Genomic DNA, 27,735 nt, shown 5'->3' with positions numbered 1-27,735 from the left:
CACACTGCTTATCAAGCCATTCTGTGGCAGGCGTCCCACATATAAAGTGGAGGAAGATGGCATGGATGATAGCTCAGGGCCAATATTCCTCAGCAAAAAAAAAAAAAAAAGGGATTGGCGGTGGATGTTAACTTAGGGCTAATCTTCCTCAAAAAGAATAAAGCTGTATATTAAATAATCAATTTATGTTTCACTTTTTTAATTTTTAGGATCTAGTTCTTTTTAGCTGATTGCTTCTTTTATTTCCAATGAGATGCTATCATTTTGCAGCAGTAATACTGTTCTAATGTCTTTGAAGATAGGTTTATGAGTTTTTCCTCTTTCCTGTATTGTCTTCACTTCCTCCAGATTTGTTTCATGTCTGTGTTCGCACCTTTGATGTTTGATCGGTCAGTCTCACGTTGGAGATGCTCCAGGAGTGTTTGGTGATCCCTAACCATTCATATTCAGAAGCGATGCTCTAACGGGCTGGTTGGGAGTCTGTGTGGACTGTCATCGGGTCACCAGGCAGCCTTTTGCTGGAGGATTCCCAAAGGCAAGGTCCGGAAGCCTTGTCTCTGGGGCCATTCGCTCTCTCAGGGGAAGCATCCTGCCTGGTGCTGTGCCTGGCAGTAGGCCTTCTGGGAGCGCGGACTAAAGGTCTGACTAGGGATGGCCCACAGGCACCCTCTTTCCAGCCCTGTGCCTCACTCCTGATCTGCTGAGCCTGGTGGCCCCAGGCCTAGGGTCCCTCCCGTTCAATTTCTCTGGAGAGTGAACCTTTGTTCTCTTGTTGGAGAGTTGAGTGGGGGGGTGGGCCTGGCAGGGCCGAGGTGAGTCGCCTGGCTGTGTGAGGTAGGGGTGACCTGAAGACTTTCAACTCTCCCACTGTGTTGAGTTCTCACCTCACCCGTAACTTTCGCAGCTCTGGGTAGCTCCAGGTGCCCTACTCCTCAGAGCTTCTGTGGCAGGTCAGCTCTCTCCCCGTCAGTTAACACTTCTCCAGCCACGTTCTGTCTTCTAAAAATACGTTAAAATCTCTTGTTCACACGCCCATCAATTGAGATGCTTCAGAAAACCTAGTCTTACTAAACGCTTAAATAATTAGGAAACTTCTTATCACATGTGACAAGAAGTCCAGAGGTGAAAGGGCACCAGTTCCCAAAGACCAGGACTTGGCTCTTCTTTTATTCCGCCCTCTGCGGTCTTCTGGCTTCACCTTCCGTCTCCAGCAAGGTGGCTGCAGCATTTCCAGGCACATCCAGATAAAACAAGGTCCAGATGAAGATGCAGACCACCTTTTCCATGTGTCTCTTTTTAAAATGAGAAAAATCTTTGCAAAAGCCCCCTCACGCAAAAAATAGATATTTTCTTTTATTTCCCATGCCCTTTTCCGAACCAATCATTAGCGAGATCAATGAGATTCCTGTCATTGGTTTAGGGTTGAAGTGGAGGCTGGGAAGTCCTCACTGTAACTGCCACCACATTTCTGCTGACGTCGCTGTTGTTCAGGAATAATGCCTTTTTTATGCCTTTCGTGTGCGTTTAGCAGGATTTGGGGAGGGAGAGGAGATAAGTGTGTTCGATGAGTCTGCCACATTTAACAGGAAGTCCCTTACCACCTTATTACACATACCTGTACTACTGGCTCACTTTTTCTTTTTCTTTTTCTACTTTTTATTACGGAATTTTTCCCATCTACAGAAAAGTAGAGAGAATAATATAATGAGCACCTGCATGCCTAGTTTCAACGGTTGCAATATTAGTATTTTGCAGTTATATTTACTTCATCTACATTTTTTGATAATATTCCTTCAAAGTAAATTGCAGGTGTCATAGCCTTTCACCTCTCAACATTTCCAAATGCATCTTTAAAAAGCAAAGCTATTTCCCTATGTAACCATGATGCTATTATCACACTTCGCAAAATCCAGCTCACTTTTATCTCCTGCAGGATGAGGAGGTCCTATCATTGGGGGTGGGGGGGCAGGGAGGGGGGCTTCAAAAAGAGCCTACCAGAAAGTTTGGAAACAAGCTAAACATCCATCAGTAGACTAGTAAATTGTGATATATGCATACTATGGAATACTGGGGAATATTAAAAATGGTGATATAGTTCTATACATGAGAAGATTTCTACAACGTCACTAGGTTAAAAAAAAAAAGCATGTCTCAAAATAGTATGTAAGTGTGACTCAGTTGTTGCTTAAAAATGCATGTGCCTGTGTGTGCACAGTAGAGAGTCTGGAAGGATGTAAATCAAAATGGTAATAGCACTTGATCCTGAGTGGCAGGATTATGAGCGCTGTTTTCTTTCTTTATGTGTTCCAGCGTTATCAAAATGGTTTTGCTCTTTGGGGCTTTGCTGTAAACAGGCAATGGTGCTGTTGCCCCAACTGATAGAGGAGAGTAGGTACCTGGGGAGATGTGTCCTCTGGACTGTAGACCTTTAACATGCAGAGTGAATGGTATCTTTGTTTTTATAGGGGTGGGAAAGTGATAGTCAGTAATAAATTCTCATACCCACAAAGTTCTTGTAGTAACACTGTAAAACTACCTCTGGCTTTGTTTTTGGTTTTTTGTGGGTTTTTTTATTGTGGTAAAATATATAAAATTTACCATTTGCACCATTTCTAAGTGTGCAGGTCAGTGGCGTTAAGTACATTCACACTGTGGTGCAAGCGTCACCACCATCCACCTCCAGAACTTTTTCGTCATCCCCAACCGAAACTCTGTACCAGACGTTAAACACTAATCCCCATTCCCCATCCCCCAGCCCTGTAACCACTGTTCTACCTTCTGTCTATGAATTTGACTCTTCTAGGTACCTCATGTACATGGAATGTCCTCTGTCACTGGCTTATTTCACTCAGCATAATGTCTTCAAGGTTCACCCCTGCTGCAGCGTGTGTCAGAATTTCATTCCTCTTTAAGACTTGACTAATATTCCATTGTATGGATATACCATACTTTGTTTATCCATTCGTCTATCGATAGACATTCGAGTGGTTTCCACCTTTGAGGCTTTGTTTTAACGTGGCTGTGCTTTGGGGTTCTGGTGTGAACTCAGGTATTTGAGACCTAGAAAGATTTCAAAGCAACAAAGAATCCAAGGTGAAAATGAGAGAGAAGGGAGGCAAATCCACAGTGCAGCTTCGTGTGATTTGAAGGGGCAGCTTTCAAAGCTAAAGGAGAAAAAAAATTTTTTGGAAAAGAATCTCGATATTTTTTCTCCAAAACTTCTTCTCCCTGTCTTTCTCCCTGGTCAATCGCCTGAAGAAAGTGGAGAAGCAGTTGAAAACGACTACCATCTAACTTTGATGGTTGCTCTTCCAACTCTTCTACTGCTGTGGAGGTTTTGGTTTTGGTTTTGGTTTTGCCTTGTTTTTTTCTGCGGAAGCATGTGGTGCTACCTGCTGGCGTGACGTTGCTTTTCTACGAGCTTAGCCGTAACTGAGATGAGATCTCTTGGGTTGTTTACACACGTGGAATTCATTCATTCCTTCACTGAGAAACATATTTCTTCAACACCTACTGTGAGCCAACCCAGCCACCCCATGGGTCTAGTGGCTTGTCAAAAATCAAATGGAAACAGTCATTCTCGGGAGATACAATTAAACTACTTGCAACTTGATATTAAGAACTAGGCGGGTCTGTGGGGTGAGAGACTTGTGGCCCCATCCCTGGGACAAAATCTTTTTTCACACCAGTATGATAACAATTTCGTAAAGCCATAGTATGGTAGCAAAAAAGGTATTTCTAGGGCTGTCTTCGTCCTCCCTGAGATTTTGTTAATTGGTTTGGACTTGCTTACCTGGTTGATCTTCCTGTCAGGTTCCGCTTTCAAAGAGAAGCAGTTATGTGGAAGTACAAATTACTTACATGCAAATGGATGAAGAGTTGTAACTGAATTCGTGGAAGACTAGTTTTAAGTTAAATTGCCTCTCTGTCGCATTGCTGTGTTTTATACTCTGCTTACACCATTGGAGTCGTCCCTGGTGCCCGAATTCACCCAGGGCCGAGCCTCGGCCCCACTGGATCACTGTAGAGAGCCGGTTTACCGACCCTCTCAAGCTGGATTTTTCCCTTGTGCAAATTTGCCATTGGCCTGCCTTCCTGGATGTGGTGGGATAATTGGTCTGTCTTCTGAGCTCCGTTAAACTGGGTGGGTCTTGTTACCTCCGAGAAGTTTATTCTATTTGTTCTCTCTTGCCCTCAGACCATCATCTGCAAATAGCATAAGCAGCAGCACGTCTTCAAATCACAGCGGCTACACTCCGGAGCCCCCTCTGCCCCCAGTTGGAGGTGACCTCGCCAGCCGACTGTCAAGTGATGAAGGGGAGATGGACGGTGCCGACGAATCGGAGAAGTTAGACTGTCATTTCTCCACCCACCACCCCAGACCTCTTGCAGTAGGTCACCTTCTGTTTCCATCCATGGATTTTTTTTTTCCCCTGTGCTTTGCGGGCGTTTAGCTGATCATGTCAGACGGCACGCTTTCCTAAGGAGAGGCCGCCGGGACAGTGTCTTACGAAAAGGCTTCCCCTGCGGTTGAATGGTTGCCTTAGAAATATCCTTGAAAATCAAGAAGGAAAGGAAAGGGCTCCCAGCTGATTATAATCCTTTAAACACCTGAGTATTTGTGGGCCACCCTGAAGCGATCATGCCTGAGAAATGGTGTTTATGTAAGTACACTGGGGGGCTGACCTTCCAGCCTTGCCTGGCTAAAGATGGAGCCTCTGATTTCAAGAGTTAGTCTAAGCTCACCTGCTTTGGAAGCCGTCTGTCTGCAGTGTGCCAGGTGCCAGCCCTAGCTGGTTGTCTCCCGTGTTGATTCTGAGTTTCATTGTTATTAGTAAGTGTGACCATATGGCACCAGAACTGAGCGTGTGTGTGTGTTGAGGAAAGGAGGAAATGTTTTATGTCAGCATGATTGCTGATTAACCAAAAGGTCAGTTTCTTCCCAATTTCTTGAAAGAGTCCACTTTAACAGTTCAGAAGGTCATTGAGATTGAGGTGGGAAATAAAGGAGGCATGAGCTGGAGGCTTATGTTTGCCCTGCAAGCGCTTAAGAAGGGAATGCCTGGTCTGCCATCACAGAGCTGCATTCCGGGGGGCCGGGAACATGGGACCCCACGGCCGGTTTGCTCTGGTCCCAGCTTGAGCCCTGCAAGGTTGGTTTTTCCCATCCCTAGATCTCACGGACTATGTAGGTGAATCAGTCCTGCAGCAAGACAGAGCGAGTCCCCCCTCCCTTCTGTCGGCCCGGTGAATGAAAGCCAAATTCACTTCCTGTTTCTGGGGATGACGGTGACCTGTGGCTCACCAACAGCCTGAGACTCTGCCTCTTGACTAGGACAGAAAACGGGACAATTAGGAATGCCTTTGACTGCCAGTCATAGAAAACTCAATGCATACAGTGTATGCGCTACGGTCGTTTAATGATCTCACGTCACAAGAAGTCTAGAGGTAGTTGGTCCCGAGCTTGGTTCGGCATCTCCACAGTGTCATTGCGGGGGGAGATCCTCTGTGACCCGCTTTCCTGCACAGTCTCCATGCATCTGCTGCAGCTGTAATAGCACGTCCTCACCCAGCAGCATTCTACGAAGGGTAGAAAGGACAAACACAAGGGGAGTCTTCTAAGATGCTATCTTATATCATTTCTTTTTTTTAACATCTGTGCCAATCTTCCTCTATTTTGTATGTGGGTCACCACCACAGCAGGACCACTGACAGCGATGTAGGTCCGCGCCCAGGAACCGAACCCAGGCCGCTGAAGCGGAGGGCACCTAACTTGACCACTAGGCCCCTATCATATATCATTTTTCAGGGAAGAAAATCTTCCTATGAGTCCCCCCAGCAGACTTCCCCTTACATCTACCAGAAATGGGACATGTGCCCACCCCCACCCCTAAGCCAGTTGGTGGCAGAGAAGGATGGGATTGAGTGATACAGGATGAAATCAGCCATGAGTCACCTCAAGGTTCTGAGAGGAGACTCGCCTTCCTTGCTCACCGCTTCGTGTTAGATATCAGACTAAAGTGTGGTTTTGTTAGCAAGGAAAAGACAAGGAGAAGTGGATGTCAGATGGCAGTTGATGAGATTGGCACCCAGTAGGGTTGGCCACAGTGGCCAATACAGTAAGGATCTACAGCTCTGCCAAGAGCATAATATGCGACCGAGGACAGGAGCCTCTCGGGGCATGTAGACTCACATCTATGTTGAATTAGAGACACAGGTAGCAAAGACAAGAAGGGGCCCCCAGCTTCCAAGTCTGAAAGTGAGACCGGGCTCTACCAGGAGGCCAGAGTCTGGAGCACATCAAGATGGTTGTCAACAGGCTCAACTCTGGGCATGGCGGACTCGTGTGCCCTTCACGTCCTGCTGATTTCAATGGAAAGGCCATGCATTGCTTTCCTTAGTTTGTCCTTTCTCTCATGGCCAATGGCTACCTTGTCATTTTTTGTAATGAACACTCGTTCAGGATGTCTTTAGCAACTGGAAGAAGGAAGAAAAGATGTCTAGAGCTGGAGAAGTTCCCACATGCCGCTGGGGACCAGCGTCTGTGCTGGAGATGTGTTTGTCTGCACATTTGTATGTTTTCTTGCTTGGTCAGTAGCACTGAATACAAAGGTACAAAAAGGAGTTTTTCATCAGGAGTACCAGATTTGATGGGTGGCAAAATTTTAATGCAAAACCCCCAAAACATAAGCAGAAACAAAACAAAGGGAAGGTCTTGCATTTCCTCCTGAGAACTGTTCCAAAGGCTGGTTCCAGGAAGGGCTTGTGGAGCGAGTGCCAATCCAGCGCTGTGTCTGGGATGGAGGCCAGGGAGCTGCTGGGAGGCCGGGGGAAGGGAGCGAAGCTGCTTTTGAGTTATAGAGTCATTTGCAGACTCGTCTGAGCTCTAGAGCAGCCAAATGTCACCTTCTCAGAGGCCGCTTCTTGGATTTCTGTCTACTGTCTTTCAGGTGTCCTAACGTCATAATCAAATGATGTTTATTAAACAGCTAACTGCTCATATTTCAGCCATATGTTTTAACTGTGGTGATTTGCTTTAAACATTTTATGGAACCTTAGTGTCTCCAATCCATTCTTGAACCCAAATCCTTACTCTCCTCCCACTGAAGGGGAAGAAGAGGATGAGCTCCCTGGCCTTTATACGATTAGGATCGAGTCAGGCCCGTGGGCGTCATATATAATGTGAAACAGTCATGTAGTGATCCCATGGTGAAATAGAGTATGCAATAGGTGTGCCATGGGAGTTCACCGTGACAAGGTTAATCAGAGAGGGCCATTGGAACTGGGAGTCTTGATCCTGGCACCGAGGGAGGGGAGAATTGGGACTGACAGAGAGAAGAGGGCAGGAGACGGCGGGCAGACGGAACATCGTGAGCGTAAGCTTGGAGGTGGTGATGTGTCCCGGGGCGGGCTGCAAGCACTGTGAGGAGGTGGAGATGAGGTCAGGACTAGGAAAGGAAGGCGTTTAGCCTAGTTGGAAGTCAAGTGGCTCTGTTGACAATGGATAGGAAAGGTGTGACCAGCTGGCAGAAGACCCAGCACATCAGAACAGGGAGTTTCCATTGCTGTGATGAGAGTCAGCAAACCACTGAGTTCCTTGCGAAGGCGGATGCTATGATAAGCAGGTGGTGCTGAAAAGTCACCCTGGCTGCTGGTGGTTGTTGGTTTGGGTTGCTTTTTTTAACCTAAAATGCTAGGTGAGTCCCAGGTCTAGAGCAGTGGCTGCCCAGGTCACCCTCAGTGCCACAGAAAGTTGAATGTCGCTGTTGGGTCGTGATGTGAGGTTCTGCAGAAAATCGAGCGCTCAAACTAAAGCGCCGCAGAAATATTTTTGGCTCTAGTACTATTCGCTTCTTTATTTTGAGTAAAATTGTACCCCTGTGTGTTTTTATGCAAATGTTATTTTTCTCTGTATGGTTTGTATTAGCTGATTAACCTGTAATCAAAATTACAATGTCTCTTCCCTCACAGTTTTGCTCATTCGGGAGTCGCCTCATGGGACGAGGGTACTATGTGTTTGATAGAAGATGGGATCGTTTTCGGTTCGCACTAAACTCCATGGTAGAAAAACACTTGAATTCACAGATGTGGAAGTAAGTGAGCAGTTTTTGTGCAATATGAGATCAGAGCTGCCCCACAACTGTCTGAACCCCAGCTTTCTAACTGAATGTCCAGTAGTTGGCTTTTCCTGGAACGAAATGATTCTGAAATGAGGATTCACGATTAATTCTTAAATGGCGGCTCTTCTTAATGGTTCGCCTGCAGATTTTCAGAGACACGTACCATGTGTGGTCTGCTCGGTCTGCTTCAGAGACCATTTTTGTGTTGGTAATCTTCTAAGTGAAAAGAGTGTTCGATAAAATCTTTATGAAACGCTGTTAAAGGTGCAAGTGACAAAGAACATCCAAGGACATTAAGAATATGCTTCTGTTTGTAATGTTAACACTGCAATGTCAATGCTAAAAATTTCATCTCGGTTATGGACCAATTTCTAATTCTTTAATGACCTGTGAAAAAATATGTCCAGCGGCCAACAGGGCAGATCCTAAGCGATGCTGTGAAGTCAGTTAAGCTTATCTTTGGCCCTTCCACCTCCTGGAACTCTCTCCTCACCTCTCCTCCTACTTTTCTCTCCCCTAAACCCCAGCTTGTGCTCCGTTTCTCTAAGGCCCCTTTATTCTCCAACACCTCCTGATGTGTTTACTTTTGAATGGGAGACTCACAAAAAGGGAGGAAACCTCCTGGATTTAGGAAATTCCTCTTGTGACGGAATGACAGTCTAGACTCTCTCAAACCACAGCTCACGAGGAACTGCCTTTCCGGCCACTTGATAATGCCAGGCCAGCCCCCTGGCTATCCCCACACCCCCCTCCTACCAAGGTGAGCTCTTAAGATATCCTGATCGGTTAGAATCATGGACCCCTCAAGTCTAGGTCCAGATGGTTCAGGAAAGCCAATGCTCAACCTCTACCTCCCACTGCCCAGTGATGCCCAGTGATGCCCGGGAAAGACGAGGAAGGCATTCCTGAGAAGTGGGATGGGAAGGGAACAGAATTCAAACCTTGCCCTCGCCTGGGTCCCTCCTCTCTCCTGGGCAGCTCTGGCACCTCAGCCCACTCTCACCATGATGCACAAAGAGCTTCCAGACCACAACTTCTAGGAGGCGTCAGCCCCTCGTGTCTACAGTGAGCTCTCATAGTAGATTTGGACCGAATGTTGACACTCACTATAACGTTGGAAAGGGCCACAAGAGAAGCTTATCGTTTCTTCCCATTTAAGTGACTGCCCAGTGTGTCTAAAAGGCACCCTTGCTATCTACCTGTGTCCATTCTAAAGAGCAACAAACTGGCGCTGCACGCGGGGTTCCCATGCTCTCGGTATTTTGGTAATTTCTCCTCCTGCACTTGCTCCCCCCGAGACGGCAGCCAGCCCCGTGATTCTCGCAGCTCTTTGGTCTCCGGTGTTGTGGAACTGTAAATCGCAGACACGCGGAAGGAATGTGTTGATCTGTATTTCGCTACCTGGTGTCCTCTGAGCTCAAGCTCCATATTCCTTTCCTCCTCAGGCACAGAAACCCGAGCCACAGGGCGTCAGGTCCCTCCCCCCTTTTCAGGACTTGCCTAACCAATCTGCTGTCACTGAGCAACATTGGGGCTGCCTGGGTGTCAACTCTGGAGAGCGTAGCACCCCGCTGCCCTCTCAACCTCGCTGCCCAAACCCCAGGCCCCAACGGGCCGGAACCTGGAGGGATGGCAGCCGATGGGGGCGTGGAAGACATTAGGAAGAAAAGGAACAGCCAAGACTCTTTTTTCTTTAACAAGCATTTAACTCTGCATCAGGAGACGCCAACACAGTATTCTCTTTCAGCCAGGTCAGCATCTGGATCTTCATGCCAGCTGGCAGGGGAGGATGGGCACTGTCCGTAATTTATTCGCATCTGTGGGCTTTCGTACGGGACTTCCCTAGGCCAGCGTGCAAAGCTTAAATCGGGGCACAGCCCGCAAAGCTGAAATCCACTGCCATTTAGCACCTAGAAAAACACACGAACTGTTGAGCGTGGGGGGCGGGGGGGCTCCCGGGGACGGTGAGCCGCCACATGGCCCTCGCCCTGCTTCTCCCCTTCCGCATCTGCTATCCACTTAGGATTAGTGGGGAGAGGAAGGAATGGGATAGCAAGTATGCTGAAAAATAGCACCCATCCCAGTCCTGAGTGTCGGCCATGTAAAACTGAGGACTTCCGCTCTGCTTGTCAGCACCAGCTGAAGCATGAATTTATACTATTTAATGGGAAAATTACAAATTGGGACGCTCAGAGATCTCAGTTAAGGTCACCGATGGGGGTCCTCTCTAAATGAGCCATCTGGTGTTTGTAAATAACTTTTTATTGCTAGTAACTGGCAAATGCCTTCCCACACGTATTTCTATCCATACTTTAGCTGGTAAGAAACTTGAGTCAAGGAAAGATTGAGTGGGGTGTCCGTAGGACCACAGCAAGGCCACCGAGATGGCAGGGAGAGGGTGCTGAACCCCACGCGCTGAGGAGCCTGCCCTCGCCCGCCCGGGGAGGAAGGGGTTGTGCAGTGTCAAACCATTCTGAGGGCATGTTTAGACTCCCGGTCTTCATGTGGGAGTCCTTGCCCAGCATGCATAGTTATGTTGCTGCTGAGAATTCACCTGCTCACGCGTCCACCCACCCATCCATCCATCCATCCGTTCACTCGTTCCTTCATTGCAACAGTGCTGATGGAGTGCTTGTTCAGTGCTGACAGGATCTTTCACAGTCTTTAGGCTTGAGAGAAAGTAGGTTGTCCGACACCATCATGGCCACGGTGGATTTGGCGACATTTTTCTCTTACATTTGATCTCCTCAGTCTGATGTTTTCAAGGACACTGTGCTCCCGTATTCAAGGAGTCCTCTGGATTCCATCCTAAAGATGGAAGCCACAGGCTCCACCAAACGGCAGGCAGGAAACTGAATCCTCAGAGACAGCAGTCCTGGGAGAGCTGTTTCCTTCTCTGCAGGGCCTCTTCCCAGAGTTCCTGGCGCCTCGTCCTGATGCCACAGCTAGAGGGTGGCCTCCAAGGAGAGGAGGGGCTGTCTGAGGCCCCATCTCACACCTTGCTCTGAGCCCACGGGGCACAGGTCCCTGGCCTGCTCGCCTTCCGGGGCTGCTTTCACAGAAGAGGGGCTAGTTCCCAAGTGCTGGGGAGCCCCGGCCACACCGAGGATGATTTGCAGGGGAAACGGGGAGGGGAGCAAGATGAGACTCGGAAGGGGCCAGCTTGAAAACATTCACTTGTATCCTTTCCTGCCAACTCAGGAACGGTGGTGGCTCCGAGGCCCCCGTGCTCCTCCCGGTCCCCGTCCCCAGGGTAGCAGCAGCATCGCCCCGGGCCATGGTTTAGAGTTGGGAGCTGTTTCCAGCACAAGTCAAAAGACAGCGTTTGCAGGGGAGCTCCAAGCTGACCCGCCACCTGGTGCTAGCCTTGGCTCCACAAGGGGAAGCGGCAGAGAGTGAGGTCCCAGGCACCCCCACCCTCAGGAAGCCCTCTCTCGTCTGCATGTTCTCCTGTGCCCGTATCCTGCATTTATCTTCAGAACAAACGAGAGACGCCCAATGCCCTTCTCTGGATACGTGAGGGTCCCTGCACTGTCATCCCCTCCTATCAGAGGACAGAAGACCTGTTAAAGGGCAGCCATGGCCCAACTGTCGCTCCTCCCAATGAGAGCTGAGGTGGAGGGAGGTGGACAGGAAAAATATCAGTCCTGAGGCTGGGTAGCTTGACGTCTGCATCATCTCCCTAGCCTGCCCCTCACTGCCCCGTGCCCCCCACCAGGCCGGGCAGGCCAACGGGAGGCAGCGGCCCCTGGCTGACGGGAAATGCTTCTGCAGAGTCAAGCTGGGGCTGCAGACAGAGAGTGGGGGAGGATGCTGGCCTGGGAGGAGGGGGTGTTTCCCACACCACCTCCAGCCCAGAGCAGGGGACAGGAGGGGGCTGGGAGGCCCTGAGAGGCAGTGGGCAGAGGCTGCAGGGGGATGCTCCGGCCCACGTGTGCAGGTGTTGGAGCCCTGTGCTCACACTTCCTACTTCAGTTCAGGACCTGAGTGTGAAATGACCACTTTTCATTACAAACCCCCTTCATCACTGCCCCCCAAAAAGGAGGGAATACTGTTGGGGAAGTTTATATTCTACATAACATTGGCCTGTGATTCATGAACCCAAATCAGCCATTATCCAGTAGCCACGCATGGAGAGAAGGATCTGGAAACCTGAAAGTGACTAAAAACAGGTTTCTGGATGTTGCAATGTGGGGGACCACAGGGAAGGGCCATAATTCAGACTGTGCCATCCTTCAAGGCTTCATCTTCCATAGTCTGGTTCTGCCGGGGTTTTCTCTGGAGCCCCGATGCTCACACGCAGTCGGGCCTCTGCACCAATGCCAGGCCTGTCTCTCACGGATTCTCTTTCCGTCTTCTCTCACGTTTAGGAAGATTCCTCCCGCGGCGGATAGCCCCATGGCCTCGCCGGCAGCCCACATCGCTTCCCCCGTCGCCGCGTCCGTTTTACAGCCCTTCAGCTCCCCCAGTGCTGTGTACATCCCTTCAGCTCCCATCAGCTCGAGACTCACCTCTTCTTACATCATGACATCCGCCATGCTCTCAAACGCAGCTTTCGTGGCATCGCCGGACCCCAGCGCCCTCATGTCACACACCGCGGCTTTCCCTCACGTGGCTGCAACCCTCAGCATCATGGACTCAACCTTCAAGGCCCCATCCGCCGTGTCCCCGATACCAGCCATCATCCCTTCCCCATCCCACAAGCCATCCAAAACCAAAACCAGCAAACCCTCAAAAGTCAAGGACCTGTCCGCCCGTAGCGACGAGCCTCCAAGTAACAAAAAGAGGAAGCCGCAGTCTTCGACTTCCTCCTGCTCCTTACCCTTGCAGACACCCCTCTCGTCTCCACTATCAGGGCCCCACAAAAAGAACTGTGTCTTGAATGCCAGTTCAGCTTTGAACTCCTACCCAGCGGGCCCTCCCTATAACAGTCTGTCTGTGCACAACTCCAACAACGGGGGGAGCCCACTCAGTGCCAAACTGGAGCCCTCAGGACGGACCTCGCTGCCCGGCGGCCCCGTGGACCTCGGGAGGCACGTGGGCTCGGTGGGTGGCAGCGGGGACTCCTGTCCCCTCTCCGTGCCCTCCCTTGCAGGGGACCTCTCTCTGGCCCCCCACAATGCCGTGTCTTCTCTGCCCCTCTCTTTTGACAAATCAGAAGGAAAAAAGCGTAAGAACTCGAGTTCTAGTAGCAAAGCCTGTAAAATTACTAAAATGCCGGGTATGAATAGTGTTCACAGAAAGAACCCGCCCAGCCTTCTCGCACCGGTGCCCGATCCTGTTAACAGCACCTCCTCTCGGCAGGTAAGGGACCCAGCATCCAGGGGCCTCCGGGCACCCCCTGCGTCGGCTCCAGGGGGGCTGGGGGAGCTGGGCAGCGCCCCTGCCTGGCCAGGAGCTCCAGACAGGTGACCCCGGCACGACCCCCATTCTCGCTCCTCCGGGGGCAGTGTCACCCTCTGCTCTGAGGGCAGGTTATTAGCAAGGACTTGCTGCGGCTCTCGCTGTGTGCTGGGCGCTGTTTCTGAGGATGATTTCATTACACAGTTCTGTTGCCGAGAAGTTTTATCCAGTCTATTGGAATCCCCATAGGAAGAGCCCGAGGCCCGGGCAGGTGAAATGAGGACCTGGTCCCACCTGGGGCATGGTGGCTCGAGCTTCCGGCTCCCGGGTGGCTGTTGTCGTCACTTTACCAGGCTGCCTGACACCTCCTCCTCCTAACGTAACTCTTTCCTTCCTAAAGGAGAAGTGCAGCTCACAGCAGCTGGCACGGGAGTGTTCGGGCCCTTGGACAATGGGAGGGTGCGTTGCGGGGAGCTCTGGGGGCTGGGGCGTGGTCCAGGAGGAACACGGGTGTCTTTTCCCGTGAGCTCTGTTCTCATCCTCAAGCTCAGTCCTTCTCCTGAGGCTGGGGAAGCTACTCAGGAGAGCCCTCCATCGCCCACCAGACTCCGGTGGCATTTGGGCACAGAGGAGAGAGCAGAGGTGGGGAGGGGCCAGCCCAGGGTTCTCCGAGCCGAGGCTGGTGGGAGGATGGTCGCAGGCCTGCCCAGGGGCCTTATACCTGCCAGGGCGGCGTGCAGACTATAGAGGCAGCCCCAGGTCTCCATCCACAGAACGAGGTGGGCCGGCTCCTGAGCCCAGCCCCTCTGGGAACAAGGACTCTCAAGAGATGAGAGGCAGTCGTCAAAAAGATGCTTTAATGTTCTGTGCCATCTTTATATGAGACTTGTTGAAACTTCATGAAGAGAGGAGCATCTCAGATCACAAGCAAACACATGAGAAACAGCAAGTCTGGATCTCAAGGGCCAGGCAGCGGCCAGCCGAGACCAAAGTGATGGGGAGACACGGGTCCTCTCAGAGAGCCTGGGGGCCGCCCGTCTGATGCCCCAGTTCCAGGGTGCAGGGGAGGGGCCGGCCCCCACAGGGCCTGCCCTGAGACTCAGCTGCTGGTCGGTGCCCTCTCCAGGGCTCTGCACGGAGGGGAGGGCCAGAGCTGCCTAAACTTGACCGTGCAGGTGAATCTCCAGGGCGGGCTCATTAAAATGCAGGTCTGAGCTGGAGCCTGAGAGTGTGCATTTCTGACGGCTCCCAGGCAGCAGCATTGTGCAGGCCGCACCCTGAGCCGCAAGGCTAGAGTGTCACCCACTGTGGACGAAGTTCTAGCAGAGAACACTTGCATGTGGGACGGACTCTGCTCCAAGCACTTCAGATATATTAATTCGTTTCATCATTACCTGTGACGACCCCTGTTTTACAAATGAGTAAACTGAGGCACAGGAAGGTTAAGCAATGGGCCCAAAGTCACACAGCAAGTAGTGTGGCTGGGATTCATGCTCAGGCAGTGTGGCCCTGGAGTCTGGCCTCTCAGCCTCCGTGCCTCTGTATGAACGGGCTGCCGGTATTGTCCGGGTGATGCTTCGGTCTGCAGGACTGTGTGAAATGTTTAGTAGACGTGACAAATGAGTCAAAACCAGTGTGAAAGGAGCAGAGAAGCCTCCGCCAGCGAGTCCTCATCAGGAGGGAATCAAACGGCTGATGGATGTCATGGCTGCCTAGGGTCTAGTCTAATGCGAGGAGACCTGGGTGCCGGTCACCAGGCCATTAGAAAAGGCTTTATCTGGGATCACCACTGGTGATCCCCAGGTGTCGGGAAAAGGCTTTTGGAGACTGTGTTGATTCTGTTGGGAGATTGGAGAGGCACGGCACGAGGTGGAGAAATGCCAGGTAGACCTGTGCCCTGGGGACCAACTGGGGATCCACTTCATTGTATCCGGTAGGCGTAAGGCCAGAATTAGCCACGGAGGTATTAAACTGAACAAAAAACAGGACTGGGAACGTAAGGCAGATGCCATTCTGCAAAGGCGAGTTAACAGAGAGGACAAGCGCCTTATAGACGCTTACAGGCAGGAGCTGTCTGTGGGAGTGGTACCCGCCTAGGGACAGTCACAGAGGACGGGAGGAGCTGGATGGCGGCAGCCACAGGCCCCCGTGCTGCCCTCCTAGGACCCAGCTCAGCGAGGTGCTCGCTGTGTCTCCTGGCTGGGGAAACCGACCCAGGAAAAGAGCCCGGCGTTTCTCCCCAGCTGGTCCGAGGGAGTCTGGGCTAGAGACGAGGTGGGTCTGGGAGTGAGCTGGGAGGCAGATGAGTCTGTGTGACCCTCGGCCCTGGGTGGGAAAGCTGGGCCTCCACTTGGTTAAGTGAACCCAGGAGAGGCCAGGCCTCTCGCAGGACGCCTTGGTCCTCAGCCCTGAAGCTGCCGTGTCTGCACGGGGCCGCAGATTGAATTCCCCTCCCTTCCGCCTCCCCTCTGGGAGGAGAGGGCATCATCAAGGTAGCCCCTGAAACCTCTTCATTTTCTCTGATGTTGAAGAGGGAAGCGCGAGCTCCAAGCCACTGTGAGCAGCGCGGGCATGTTGTCACACAGAGCATCTCCTTTCCCGGGGCGACACTTGGTGTCGGGGGATCTTCCCCAAGCTGGTGTGTGAGTCTGAATCAGGTTTTGCTGGTGTCTTTCAGGTTGGGAAAAATAGCAGCCTAGCTCTGTCGCAATCCAGTCCTTCAAGCATATCCAGCCCAGGACACAGCCGACAGGTAAGTTACTAGGGGCAAACGCACATAGGGCCATCAGCAGGGCGGAAAGATGGTGGGCGTTGGGGCGGGCCCTGCTTCCAGTCTCATCTCCAGTCAAGAGCATGGCGGCCTGGCTTCCAAACCTAGGCCTGCTAGTTATTTAACTGTGTGCCCTTGGGCAAGTTACTTAACTTCTCTGTGCTTCAGTTTCCTCGCCTATAAGATGGGGATCATAATGGCCCTGACCTCCTATGGCCTTTGTGAGGATTAAAGTAATTTATTCACATAAAGCCTCTAGAAAATGCCCAACATGTAACACACACACAAATATTACCTATTATTATTAGCAGCTGTGTGATATTAGGCAAATTACTTCTCTGAGTCTCAGATTTTTTCTTCTATTAAATGGCAAAATTGGTGTATACTTCTTAAGGTTATTGTGAAAATTAAATGAGATGCGGTCAACTGGCAGATGGCAATCAGCGCTCTCCCGGCCTCTCATGGGCTGTAGCTGCCGTTCAGGATGTGGTTGCATGGTGGGAATCTTCAGGTCAGATTTAGGGGTTTTTGTAAACTTGGGGTGCGAGAGTAGTCAGTGTATCGATGACTCTCTCCAGTGCAGTGTGTGTGTCCAGAGCTGCAGGACCGGGTTGTGTGTCTTATACACAATTGGAAAAAATACCTATATGGCTGTCCTGTGGTCTTAGATGTGCCTGTGTAGATACCAAATTGCAATGTGTTCATCCGCATTTTGGCCTTTGGGGTTTCCCTACAAATCTTGGGTAGAGTTTGGGTGAAGATTATAAGGAAACAGTTTTGTATCCTCAGCCAGGACGGTGTCTCCACCATTTTGAGTCACTATGACCCTTTTTGTGCCTGAGCACCTGCAGGCGATCCCCTGGGGGCAGGGGGCGTGGGCAGAGGGGCTCGTCCATGCTCTGTCAGTCACCTGTTTCTGGCAGGCCTCCTGCACAGGGGCTGCCTGCACCCGGAGACCACACAGCCCCCTTACCAGGCACTGCTGCCTTCGCCCATGGCTCCAGGCACCGGATGCTGGCGGTCCGCCTTAACAAACGTAATCATAATAACCACAGCTACCGCTTGTTGAGCCCCGTCTCATCATTAGCGGGGCAGGTGCTATGCTAAGCCCTTGACATACGTTCCATACGTTGAAACCTTTTAACAACCCTGTGAGGGACAGAATGATTATCCTTATTTTGTAGATGAAGCGACTGGGCTAAGAGGCTAAGTAACTTGAACCCAAAACCTCTGTCTGCGAAGCACCGTTTAACCCAGCACGGCACCTCTCCCTTAGATCATTCTCCGTGCTGTCTACAGGTTAGGCAGGAAAACGTGAACCACTTGAGAGAAAAAAACAAAGACAAAGGAATTATTCCAGTCCCCTCTCCTGGAAAGGAACCCCGTGAATGTCCACGAGATTCATCCCTGCGTGCTCCTCGGCAGCCGGGATCTTCGTGGCCACCTTACACTTACGGAGCCCTTCACATCCATCCTCATTTGCTCATTACAGCTGCCCTTTCCGAATGCAGGAGGTGGGGTAGCATCCTTTTTACTAGAGATGAGAAAACGGCCTCCGTTCTTGAATTCTCGCGGGTAATCGCGAATGTGTGATTTTGAAACCTCTTTTCTTTTCTTTCCTAGAAGACCACAAACAGAACGGGCAGGATAAGGACTCTTCCATAACGAGACTATGAAGCCACTTCCAAACCAATGCCTGGCCGCCCGCTCCCACCCTGGGAGGCCGAGGGAGAGGCGTGGGGAGCGGGCAGGGGGAAGAGTCTCTTTCCTGTGGCTCTGCCTTTCTTCTCTTTTTAATTGACCAATTTTTAGTTTTGAAGAAAAAGAAAAAGGCAAAAGAACGTGAAATTGAGATTTACAGAAAACTATACCAGTGTTTGGTTTCCGTTGTCTTTCATTTGCCACGTGTACACATTCTTCCAAGGTCAGGTCACTCCTCTGGCTTCCCATCCTCCCGCTGCACCTTCCGGGCGCTCCGGCCCACAAGCGGACCCTGCAGAATGTCGGTCCCGGTTGGCATCGTCTGAAACTTCAACTTCAGCACGCGCAGCGCCCTTTCCTTGTCATCTCCCGCCCATCTTTTCCATCCTCTCTGACCTGGCACCCACTGGGTCCCCACTGGCCATGAGAAGGAGCTGGCTCTCACAGGCTCCCTGCTGGACAGTGTGCTGGGGGGAGGGGATTTGCTGGGAGGAGCCCATGTCTGGGGAGCCCACAGCAGAGAGCTGGAGGGTGGACCGAATGCCCTCAGCAGGTCTGTGGTGCAGCTGGCGGAAGCCAGATGCTATGGGGAAAAAAAGAGAACAGCGGCCCTTTATTGATGAGGTTGACCCAATACCACTGTCCAGCTGTGCAGCTCAGAGAGGATATACTGGGTCAGGGACAGGGGCTGCAACGGGCCTGGGAGGAGGTGGCAGGAAACAGAGATGAGGGTAGGGGAAGACATCCCTTAGAAGATGTGGGAACTGGGTGACTGTGGTAATCTGAGCTTGTTGGAAATCCATGCTGCAAAATCCCTTCCAGGGAGCTGTGCACAAGGACCCCAAGCTGGACGAGCCAGAGAGGGAGGAATCCCAGGGGAAACCCAGGGCACGAGACCCCAGGAGGCCACTCAGGAAGAGGCCCGGTGCCCACAGCTGTGGGAGTTCTCAGGGTGCCCTCCCGGGCTAGGCGAGAGGAGAAAAAGCTGGGAAGGAAGGAAGGAAGGTTCTGGGGGAAAGCTTCCACCGGGGGTTAAGTGTCAGACTGCTGGTGAGGACAAATACTAGCATCGCCCACCCACCTCCGTGCCCGGGACCACAGGGCCCACGGCATCAGCACCTCCATAGATCAGCTTGTGCTGGGTCAGCAGAGGTCCCGGCTCAGGTGCAGCCACCCCTGGAGGGAGTGGTGAGGCCAAGCCATCGCTGAGTGGGGAAGAGCCCAAAGAGAGGAGCTGGGGGCCTGCGGCTCTGAAAGCATCCACGCTGGAGTTTTGACGGAAAGCAATACCGTGAGCTCAGATAGGGAATCAATCAGGAGAGGAAATCACAATATGAAATAGGGGTGCTGCGCTATGAAGCACGTAATTCTGCATCCGATGCAACGGCAGGGGCATCGGTGGTTTTGCTTCATCCCTAAACCGGAAATGAATGCCGGTTTTGCAGCGGGACACAAACTCTCATCCCCATCCTGAAGTTTTCCTTTTCTTTCCCATCCCCCACAACCCAAAGATCAGACTACTGTTAAGTTTCGCCACACGATTGGATTTTGCAAAGACGGGAGGCCGACGGAGTGAATTGCATCAATGGAGTTGCACTGACCGTGTTTCTTATAGGATACTAAAATTTTTAATATAAAATGAAGATTTTTTTTTAAAAAAATCAGGAGTCGCTGTTAGGTACCAGGACATTAGTTCAGATGATTTCATTTTTATTTCCACAGTGTTAAAAGTGCACTTATATGCTGGTTTATTTACGTCTTGGGAAAAAGAGACTGCAAATTGAAGGGAAGATTCTTACGTTTTCTTTTTTTAAAAAAAAGGTTAAGGCAGATTTTAAGACTTATAAATGTTTAAGAAATTATAAACAAGGTTAGACCCTTTGAAAAAAAGTTTAGAAGATATTCTTAAAGTAAATTTTTATAGTGTTAATTTTGTAATAATTTATGTTTTACTATATTACAGAGCTAACTGACCAGAATAGTTTCAGAAACAATATGAAACTTAGGAAAGTTGAAGCAGTGTTTATATTTTTAAAATGTTCTTTGAATTATGTTTTTATTGTACATTTCTTCAGACTGAAAAGTATGTACATATCTTTGTTATTTTTGCACAATTTTTGTCTCGTTCGGTTTTCGAAGTCCGTTGTTTTTTCCTAATTTATTTTAAGTTGTAAAACTTGCAGGAGTAGAAACAAAAGAAAAAAGTCTCAGCAACAAAACAACCCTCTGATTTATAAACTCTTACACTCAAAGAGGGAAAAAATACAGGTTGAGAGATTAAGTGGCTGCTTCTGAGAAATAATGTCTCGACGGGGACTAAAGGAGCAATTCATGGGTTAAACATGTGCGCTCCCTACATCTTGAATTGCAAGCTGGAATAAAAGACTCCTCCACCGAATGTTGCTTACTTGGTGCAAGACTGCCTCTGACCAGGGTGAGGACGTTTCTGGAAAACAGCAAAAAGGGAAAACCCACAGTGTCTCTTCCTTTACCATCCACCACAGGTTTAGAAATATGACGTATTGCAAACTCACAGCTTGAAAAATGAACGCCAATCAAAGGTTTTCTTTGGGTTTGTTTTCGCGGAGTCCGACTGGACCAGCCTGTAAAGCGTTTTTAGGGTGATGCCCTTTGGGTTCTTCTGTCCCGCACAGCCTGCTCAGCCCTCTCTCCCAGCCCCTTGACTGCACACACCCCCATTTGCCTGAAGATCTCGTGACTTGTCGCCAGCCGGAGAGGCTCAAAAGCCCTGGTGGTTCAGCATCACGCAATGCGTAGACCTGTCAGCCATAAAAAAGCGACCTGGATAACTTGTATGCCTTCTTTTGTATCAATGTACCAATTGTAAATAACGCTGATCAACCTTTGTAGAGAATAGTTTATACAGCATATTCTATTATTGCTGATTCTCAGTGAACTCTCGTTTTAAAAAAAGGAAAAAAAGAAATTTTCTATTTACACCTTATATTTTGTTATGCTGTTGGCCCATGGCACTTTAAGAAAAACTCGGTGGGTTTGACGTAGCTGGTCGGTCATGGGGTATATTAAATAACTGTTGTTGCACAGACGAGAATTTGCACCTGTTCATTTGTCCTTTCTACTACCAATTTTAGAACCTTTTCCAGAAGAATTTTGAAGAAAGCATGTCCAAACATTCGAAACAAACAACCACACTTGTGGAGTGGGTTTCTTTTCTATGATCCATATTTTGTAACACTAAGTATTTCCCTTTGTCCGGCACCTTTATGTGTTAGCACTATCAGATAGAATTCATTCCATGCCTGTGATATTGTAAGCAGAATCAATGTCTCGAGTGGGTGTAAATAGTAAATTCTATGGCTTACAGTTTTAAAGAGGAAAGAACAAACGTGTCTATCGATACTGCCGTGGTTCAGCACCAGGCCTGGAGACATTCTCTGGTGAGCGATCGTATTTTTTTTTTTTTTCGCTTTTTTTTTTTTTTTTTTTGTAACATGGCTTTGTAAATAAAATAATTTATATGTTTGTAAAACAAAGTCTTCGTGTTTTTCATGAAATGTAGATTTTCATTATTTTTTTCTTCTTTTGGGTGAAAGTGTTCTCAGCAGACAAGCCTGCGTTCTAGAACACTGGTCTGAGGTGTAGAAGGGAAGAGAGTGAATTCATTCCACGAGTATTTACGTGTGGCTGCCCCTGAGCTAGGCACTCAGTGACAAGAAACAGACACAGTCCCAGCTGCTTTCTGGAAGCAACCCCGTGGGGGAGACAGTAAAGCAATAAACACAATCAAATGTGTAATTACAGATGGTGACAAATGCTATGGTGGAAAGAATTGAGTTCTGTGACAGAGATAATAACAGGAGAAATGGACATAAAATGGGTGAAGGGGGTGCTGTCACAGAGTTTCCTCTGAGGAAGTGAACTGAAGGCACAGAGTGCGAGGGACACCATCCCAGGCAGAGATGGTCCAAGGTAGGAGAGGCTTAGTAAGCTCTTGGAGATGCCACTAAGATGCCACTTGGAGATGCCACTAAGATCCATTGTGGACAGAGCAGGAGGAGAGAGAGGGACGGAAGGCACGCAAGGTCACAAAAGGCCTTACAGAGTTTGGATTCTGTGCTCAATTCAGTGGGAGTCCTTTGAAGGGCTTGGAATAGGAGCATGGCATGATTGGGTCCGTTACAAGATTCCTCCAGCCGCCATGTGCAGAATCAGTTAGTTGGAAGCTATTGCAAGAGGCCAAGGGAGACGTAATGTCCATGTGGCCCCAGGATGATGATGGTAGATATAAAGAGAAATGAATGGATTCAAGATATAGTTAGGTACTAAATTGACACGGCTTGCTTAGGAATTGGACGTGAGATAAGGGAGAGAAGGACACCCAAGCTTCTGGTGAAGCAATTGTATTGTGTGGAGATGCCGTTTCTTTAGATGTGGAAACCTAGAGGAGGTTTTTTTTTTTAGGGGGCGGGCAGGAGGAGTGTTTCATGAAGATCAGAGGTTCTGTTTTGTGAATGTGTGTTTGCTCGTGTGTGAGATTACCGTGAAACGCCTAAGCTGCTACGTCGAGAAGGCATGGTACACACAGGACTGAAGAGAGCAGCAGGTGTCAGTTGGAGGCATCAATTTGGGAATCTTTAGTCCATGGATGATATTTAGAGCCACAGGTATGGATCTGATTACCTGAGAGAATGTAGAGAGAGAAGAGCAGACATTTAGAGGTTAGGTGGAAGCAGAAAGCTAGTAAAGAACCCTAAGACGAAGCATTCACAAGGAACAGAGAGAACCCAACAGAAAGTGGTTCCCTGGAAGCCAGCCTGTGAGATGCTTCAAGGGAGGAACAGTCAACTGAGTCAAACACGGCAACAAATGGAAGATGGAGAGGGCATCGTGTCTGGGATTGTGCCACATGGCCACTGGTGACTGTTTCCTAGGGTGACCATGACACGTTTCCGCAACTTGGTGGCTTAAAACAACATGAATTCATGTTCTCAGTGTTCTCAGAGCAGAAGTCCAGAATCAAGCATGGCTACATTCTCTCCGAAGGCTCTTGGGGGGGATCTTTCCTTGCTTCTCTAGTCTCTAAGGACTGCTAGCAATCCTTGACGTTCCTTGGCTTATGGACGCACCACTCTCATCTCTTCCTCCATCTTCACATGGGCTTCTCTCCTGTGTTTCAAATCTCCTGTGACTTTCCCCTTATAAGGGCATCTGTCACTGGACTCAGGGCCCACTTTAATCTTGGATGATCTCATCTCAAGATCCTTAACTTAATTACATTTTTACCCCAATAAATTCACACTTACAGGTTCTAGGCGTTAGGACTTGGACATCATTGTGGGGGGTGGTGGGGGCGGTGTCACTACTCAATCCACTACAGTGAGCTCAGCAGAGGAGGTGTGATGAGGTGGCAGGGGCCAAGGCCAGACGGGAGCCGTTTGAAGGATGAAATTCAGTTCATAGACCAATCTTAAGGAGGTTAGAAGGCACAAGGAGTGTTTCGATGTGGTTTCTTCTGTTTTTTGAGGGAGAAGAGACCAGATTCTAATTCATGTGCTGGTGAGACTGGGACCATAGGGGAGGGAAAGGTTGAAGAAGCGGGAGAGAGGGGTGATGAAAACAAAGAAGTCCTTGAGAAGGCAAGAGGGAGGTGAGCCCGAACACACGTGGAGGCATTGGCCTTTGTAGGGCTAAAAGATAAACTGAGGCATACTAAAAGTTCTAAGAGTTTATTTGAGCAAAAATGGATTTGAATCAGGCAGTGCCAAACCGGAAGCGGTTAGCAGCACCCGCTGGATAGAAGTTTGGGGAGACCTTTACAGAGAAAAGGCCGAGGTGAAGTAAGGGAATTCTTGATTGGCTGCAGCTTAAAGCCTCGTGGGCCATTCGTGAGTGGTTGTCCCCAGCATTTCAATTTCTTTTCTTCGAGGTATTTACAAGCCTAGATTTTGGTGTGCTTCAGGAGGCTGCCAGGGCATCACAGCCACCTCAGACCAACGGCCTCCTTGTTTAATTAATTTGACAGTAGGAAGACAGACACTTCCTCCAGGGAAATGGGGAAGAAATCAGCTTGTAGATTTGCTGCTGGGAAGACGACAGAATTCCCATCGGATGGCTCCCGCTTTCGCAGGGACCCTGGGGTGAGGTGAGCGTGCGTGAGAGTTTGGGAGGAGTTGGAGAAGAGTCGAGAAAGAATCCTTGTAAAGAAGGAAACTGGACCGCCACACAGTGTCGAGAGCGCATTTGCAATTAGCCATCCAAGCAAGGTCCTGGCAGGAGAAGAGAGTCTCAGAGGGCCCTGTGAGCGCAGACAGGGCAGAGCGAGGCCACTCGGAGCCCAGGCTCTCAGGCCAACCGAGGCATATTTCTTTTCATTTTGCCTCAGGCCCAAGTGAATATTTTCGCTGTTGTGCACAAGAGAAAACCAGAGGAAGCAGATCTGAAGGTTGGCGCATAGTAAGCACAATGGTTTGGACGATGGGATTATCCACAGTCATAAAACCTCAGTGTGGTGCTTCGGGCACCAAGGACATCATTTATCCATTGGCTGTGACTGGCTGCCCATCACTGCACTGGGCTAGGTGACTTCTAAGTCCCTTTTGAAAGGAGCCTATACATTCTGGGTTTTCCAAACCTGGAACTCTGAGAAGACTCTAAAACCAGTCATAGGCTTGGAGAATCAATGTGGAAACCAGAAGAGATCTTAAAGACCCTCTTCTACAGGTAAGGAAACTGAGACACAGAGGGATAAAGACTGCACAGCTGGCTGATGGGCAAGCCTGTTCTTTCCATCTAACGCTCTTCCCGTTGTCTCTCTCTGCCTCCTGGAGAAATAAACTCCACCTGCAGACTCTTCTCCCTCAGCCGCTGTGCACGTTTCCATAAAGGTATTTTAAAATTCCGGGTCTCCTAGTTGATTGACTCAGGTCTCCGGAATTTACTTTATTCTACTTAATGTTTTTCTCCCTTTTGATTTTTCCTATTAGGCAATGACTACTTGCCTAATGGATTATTTCTTGCTTTCTGAACCGATTGGGGCTGTTCCAGAACAGCAGGTTGTAGGTATCCATTTTTCCGAGCAAGGTTCCCAGGAATGTATTTGAATACGTTTATTTTCTATTTATTACACCTTCATGAGCCATTCAACCAGAAAAGTAATTGAAGAAGGTGCGAAAAAGCTGAATGCCTCAAAAACCACATCAGACCCACACAAGCCTGAGTCATCACAGATTCACCGGGGGAAGCTTGCCAATAGCTCAGAGGGGTTGCATTTCATGGGACAATTCAAATTACAAATCTGATCTAAGGGCATTAACGTTGGAAAGGTTGTCAATTTAAGAAATTTTGGAACTTTTCTGGGTTTCCCCTTCAAACATTTCAGTAATTTTTTTTTTTTTTGAGGAAGATTGGCCCTGAGCTAACATCTGTGCCAATCTACCTCTATTTTGTATGTGGGACACTGCCACAGCATGGCTGACAAGTGGTATTGGTCTGAACCTTGGAACAGAACCCAGGCCACCAAAGCAGAGTGCGCCAAACTTAACCACTAGGTCATGGGGCCAGGCCCCAAATATTTCAGTAAATTTTTAATCAAAGTAACATCATCATCACAAAGCCTTTGCTTCCTCTGCAACCTGAGCAAGTACTGTAGGAGCTGCTCTTAACATAGGAGCTCATGCCTTCTCTGTGAGGACTACCATTTTCTCTCAACTCACTCCACTGCCCTCTCTGATTTCCTAGCCAGTCGTACCACTCACCCCCTGGTCCCCCCAATCTCCCCCATGTTCCTGAATAATCCAGACACAGCGTTGGGGGCTGGCAGGGAGAGAGGGTAACAACTCTGGCACATTATTGGAATAGGGCAAAGAAAATGGAGAGGAAAAACATGACTCTGGGGCTTTTCTTTCGGATGGAATCAGATGTGTGTTTTTGTTTGCAATTTTTACAAGCCTTTCGGTTCTGTCCAACTCAATGAACTCAGAACCTTCTGATGTGGACTAGGTGCCCAGCAGTGAGTGGAGGACTAACTCAGTCTGCTGGAGGACACAAACATAACCAGAGCGAACGCCTCTCGGCCGGCACTCACCTTCAAGCACTTGGAGGATGTTGCCGCCAGGTCCACGCTGAGCCCAGCACTGCTCAACGTTTTAATTAATGGATTGGCATTCAAAGTAACCTTGGTGAATTACAGCCGGGAATACAAACACACGGATTTATAGAACAGCTGTTACCTTTAGGGGCATAAGGGAGGTTTCTGGCGCTGGAAATGTTCTGTATGTTGACCTGGGAGCTTGTTAAGCGAAGATCATCATTTGGCGAAGTATTTATCAGGTTGTATACTTAAGATTCGCTCATTTCACTGTGCACTTTGAAACATAAGAGTTTACCCATGGACACAAAAGGTAAATGGCAGACTTGGAGTGATAATTGTCTTAGCAGAAAGAAGAAAGGTACAAAGTGGTTTGAGGAGAATACTAATGAGAAGCCCATTTTCTCCCCAAATCCCTCAGAAGTGGTAGGGACCATGGGGTTGGGGGTGGGGTGCAGCCATGGGTTGAAAATGAGGAAGGGCTGTTCGAAAGTCTCATGTGAGGTCGTTGGACCCCCGGAGCTACCTTCACCTCCCACAGGCTGCCAGGGGGCTGTTGTTCCCACGCAGGAGACTGAAGTGTTATTTTCTGGAAAAACTGAGACTCAGGCTTCAAGGACACCAGGCCCAGCAGGGAGAGCTACCCTGGGGTGGGGTCGAAAGGGGGAGGAGGCATGAGACTGTCTCTCTTTTCATCATAAACGGTGGAATTTTAATTTGTTACACTTCGTGTGTGTTGCTCTGATATTTTTAAAACATAGGTAAGTATCATATCAGGAGCCTAAGTGATGAGCCACACAGGAGCCATCAGCTGGTCTCACATCTGTGTTTACAGAGCACAGAGTCTGGCTCTAGGCTTGGAGGCTTACAACGTCTGGCTCCAGAGCCAGAGAAAAGCTAAAAGTGATCACATATAACTGATTACAATGATTAGCTGTGGAATGCATTTTCCTGGAGGTGGGTAGAAATGGAACGAGGGGGATGGCTTTAAGAGCCATCCCAGTGCTCTTTCCCAAGGAGACTTTTTGCTGGCAAAGCTGGCTGTGGATTACCACGTGTTACACTGACACGTGGGGGCTTATTCACTCAAAACTGTGTATATATTTCACTTTTCCATGGACTTCAAAATTATCTTTAGGGACCCTCTTAAAGTTCCAAAAGGCTATCTAGTTCAATGCTGTATGGTTCCTAACACACCGGTAGGCATACAGTTGGCATACAATAAATGTTTGTTGAATTAAAAAATGAAGGAGTCGGTGGTGCGCTGGTAAACGTTGAACACCCCGCTTTGGGGTGACAAGGGGAAGCATTTGCTGCTGGCTTCTGTGATGTTAACATGCCCACCATGGCCAACCAATTTCAGGCTGCCATTGTGACCTCGCTGACCACAGAGGGGGTGGGGGGCACAGTGGACTCTTGTGTGCCTGGGCGAGCCAGTTCCAGTGCACCAACAGACATGCTGATGCCCAGCAACTCTATATTAATTCACGTTAAACTACACGAAATAATTTAATCCATTAGTAAGGCCAAAAAGGAGAACTTTGCTGTCACTGGGAAATGACCAACATTCAAATCAACAATTTTTTATCCCTTTTTATTTTTCTTTTAAACTTATTTCTGCTTCAAAAGGGCATTGGGGCAAAGTGGATGTCAGTTTCAAAAATGGAATATAAGCAATTATCTATTTTTCTTATACAAGCAACCCCCACTCTGTGGGCTATGTTAATGTTTCA

The 27,735-nt window shown here is 49.2% G+C and overlaps 1 protein-coding gene across 13 annotated transcripts in view; it reads left to right on the top strand.

Moving 5' to 3' along the window:
• Window positions 1-21,302, top strand: part of ATXN7L1 (ataxin 7 like 1) — a 221,921-nt gene extending 200,619 nt beyond the window's left edge. For 6 of the 13 annotated variants that reach the window (XM_070617140.1, XM_070617143.1, XM_070617141.1 and 3 more), the window contains 6 exons: window positions 4,199-4,391; window positions 7,972-8,093; window positions 9,566-9,871; window positions 12,491-13,424; window positions 16,141-16,215; window positions 17,857-21,302. In XM_070617140.1, the coding sequence (XP_070473241.1) occupies window positions 4,199-4,391; window positions 7,972-8,093; window positions 9,566-9,871; window positions 12,491-13,424; window positions 16,141-16,215; window positions 17,857-17,898 (1,672 nt within the window). In that variant the 3' untranslated portion in view covers window positions 17,899-21,302. The remainder of the gene's footprint in view (window positions 1-4,198; window positions 4,392-7,971; window positions 8,094-9,565; window positions 9,872-12,490; window positions 13,425-16,140; window positions 16,216-17,856) is intronic. The other 7 variants (XM_008541656.2, XM_008541655.2, XM_008541659.2 and 4 more) reach the window with 3 other exon arrangements.
• Window positions 21,303-27,735: the final 6,433 nt, after the last annotated feature.

Source organism: Equus przewalskii, chromosome 4, assembly GCF_037783145.1.
Source record: "Equus przewalskii isolate Varuska chromosome 4, EquPr2, whole genome shotgun sequence".
NCBI classification, from domain to species: Eukaryota; Metazoa; Chordata; class Mammalia; order Perissodactyla; family Equidae; genus Equus; species Equus przewalskii.
The sequence above is the reverse complement of the archived record's forward strand: the minus strand, read 5'-3'. Positions and strand labels throughout refer to the sequence as shown.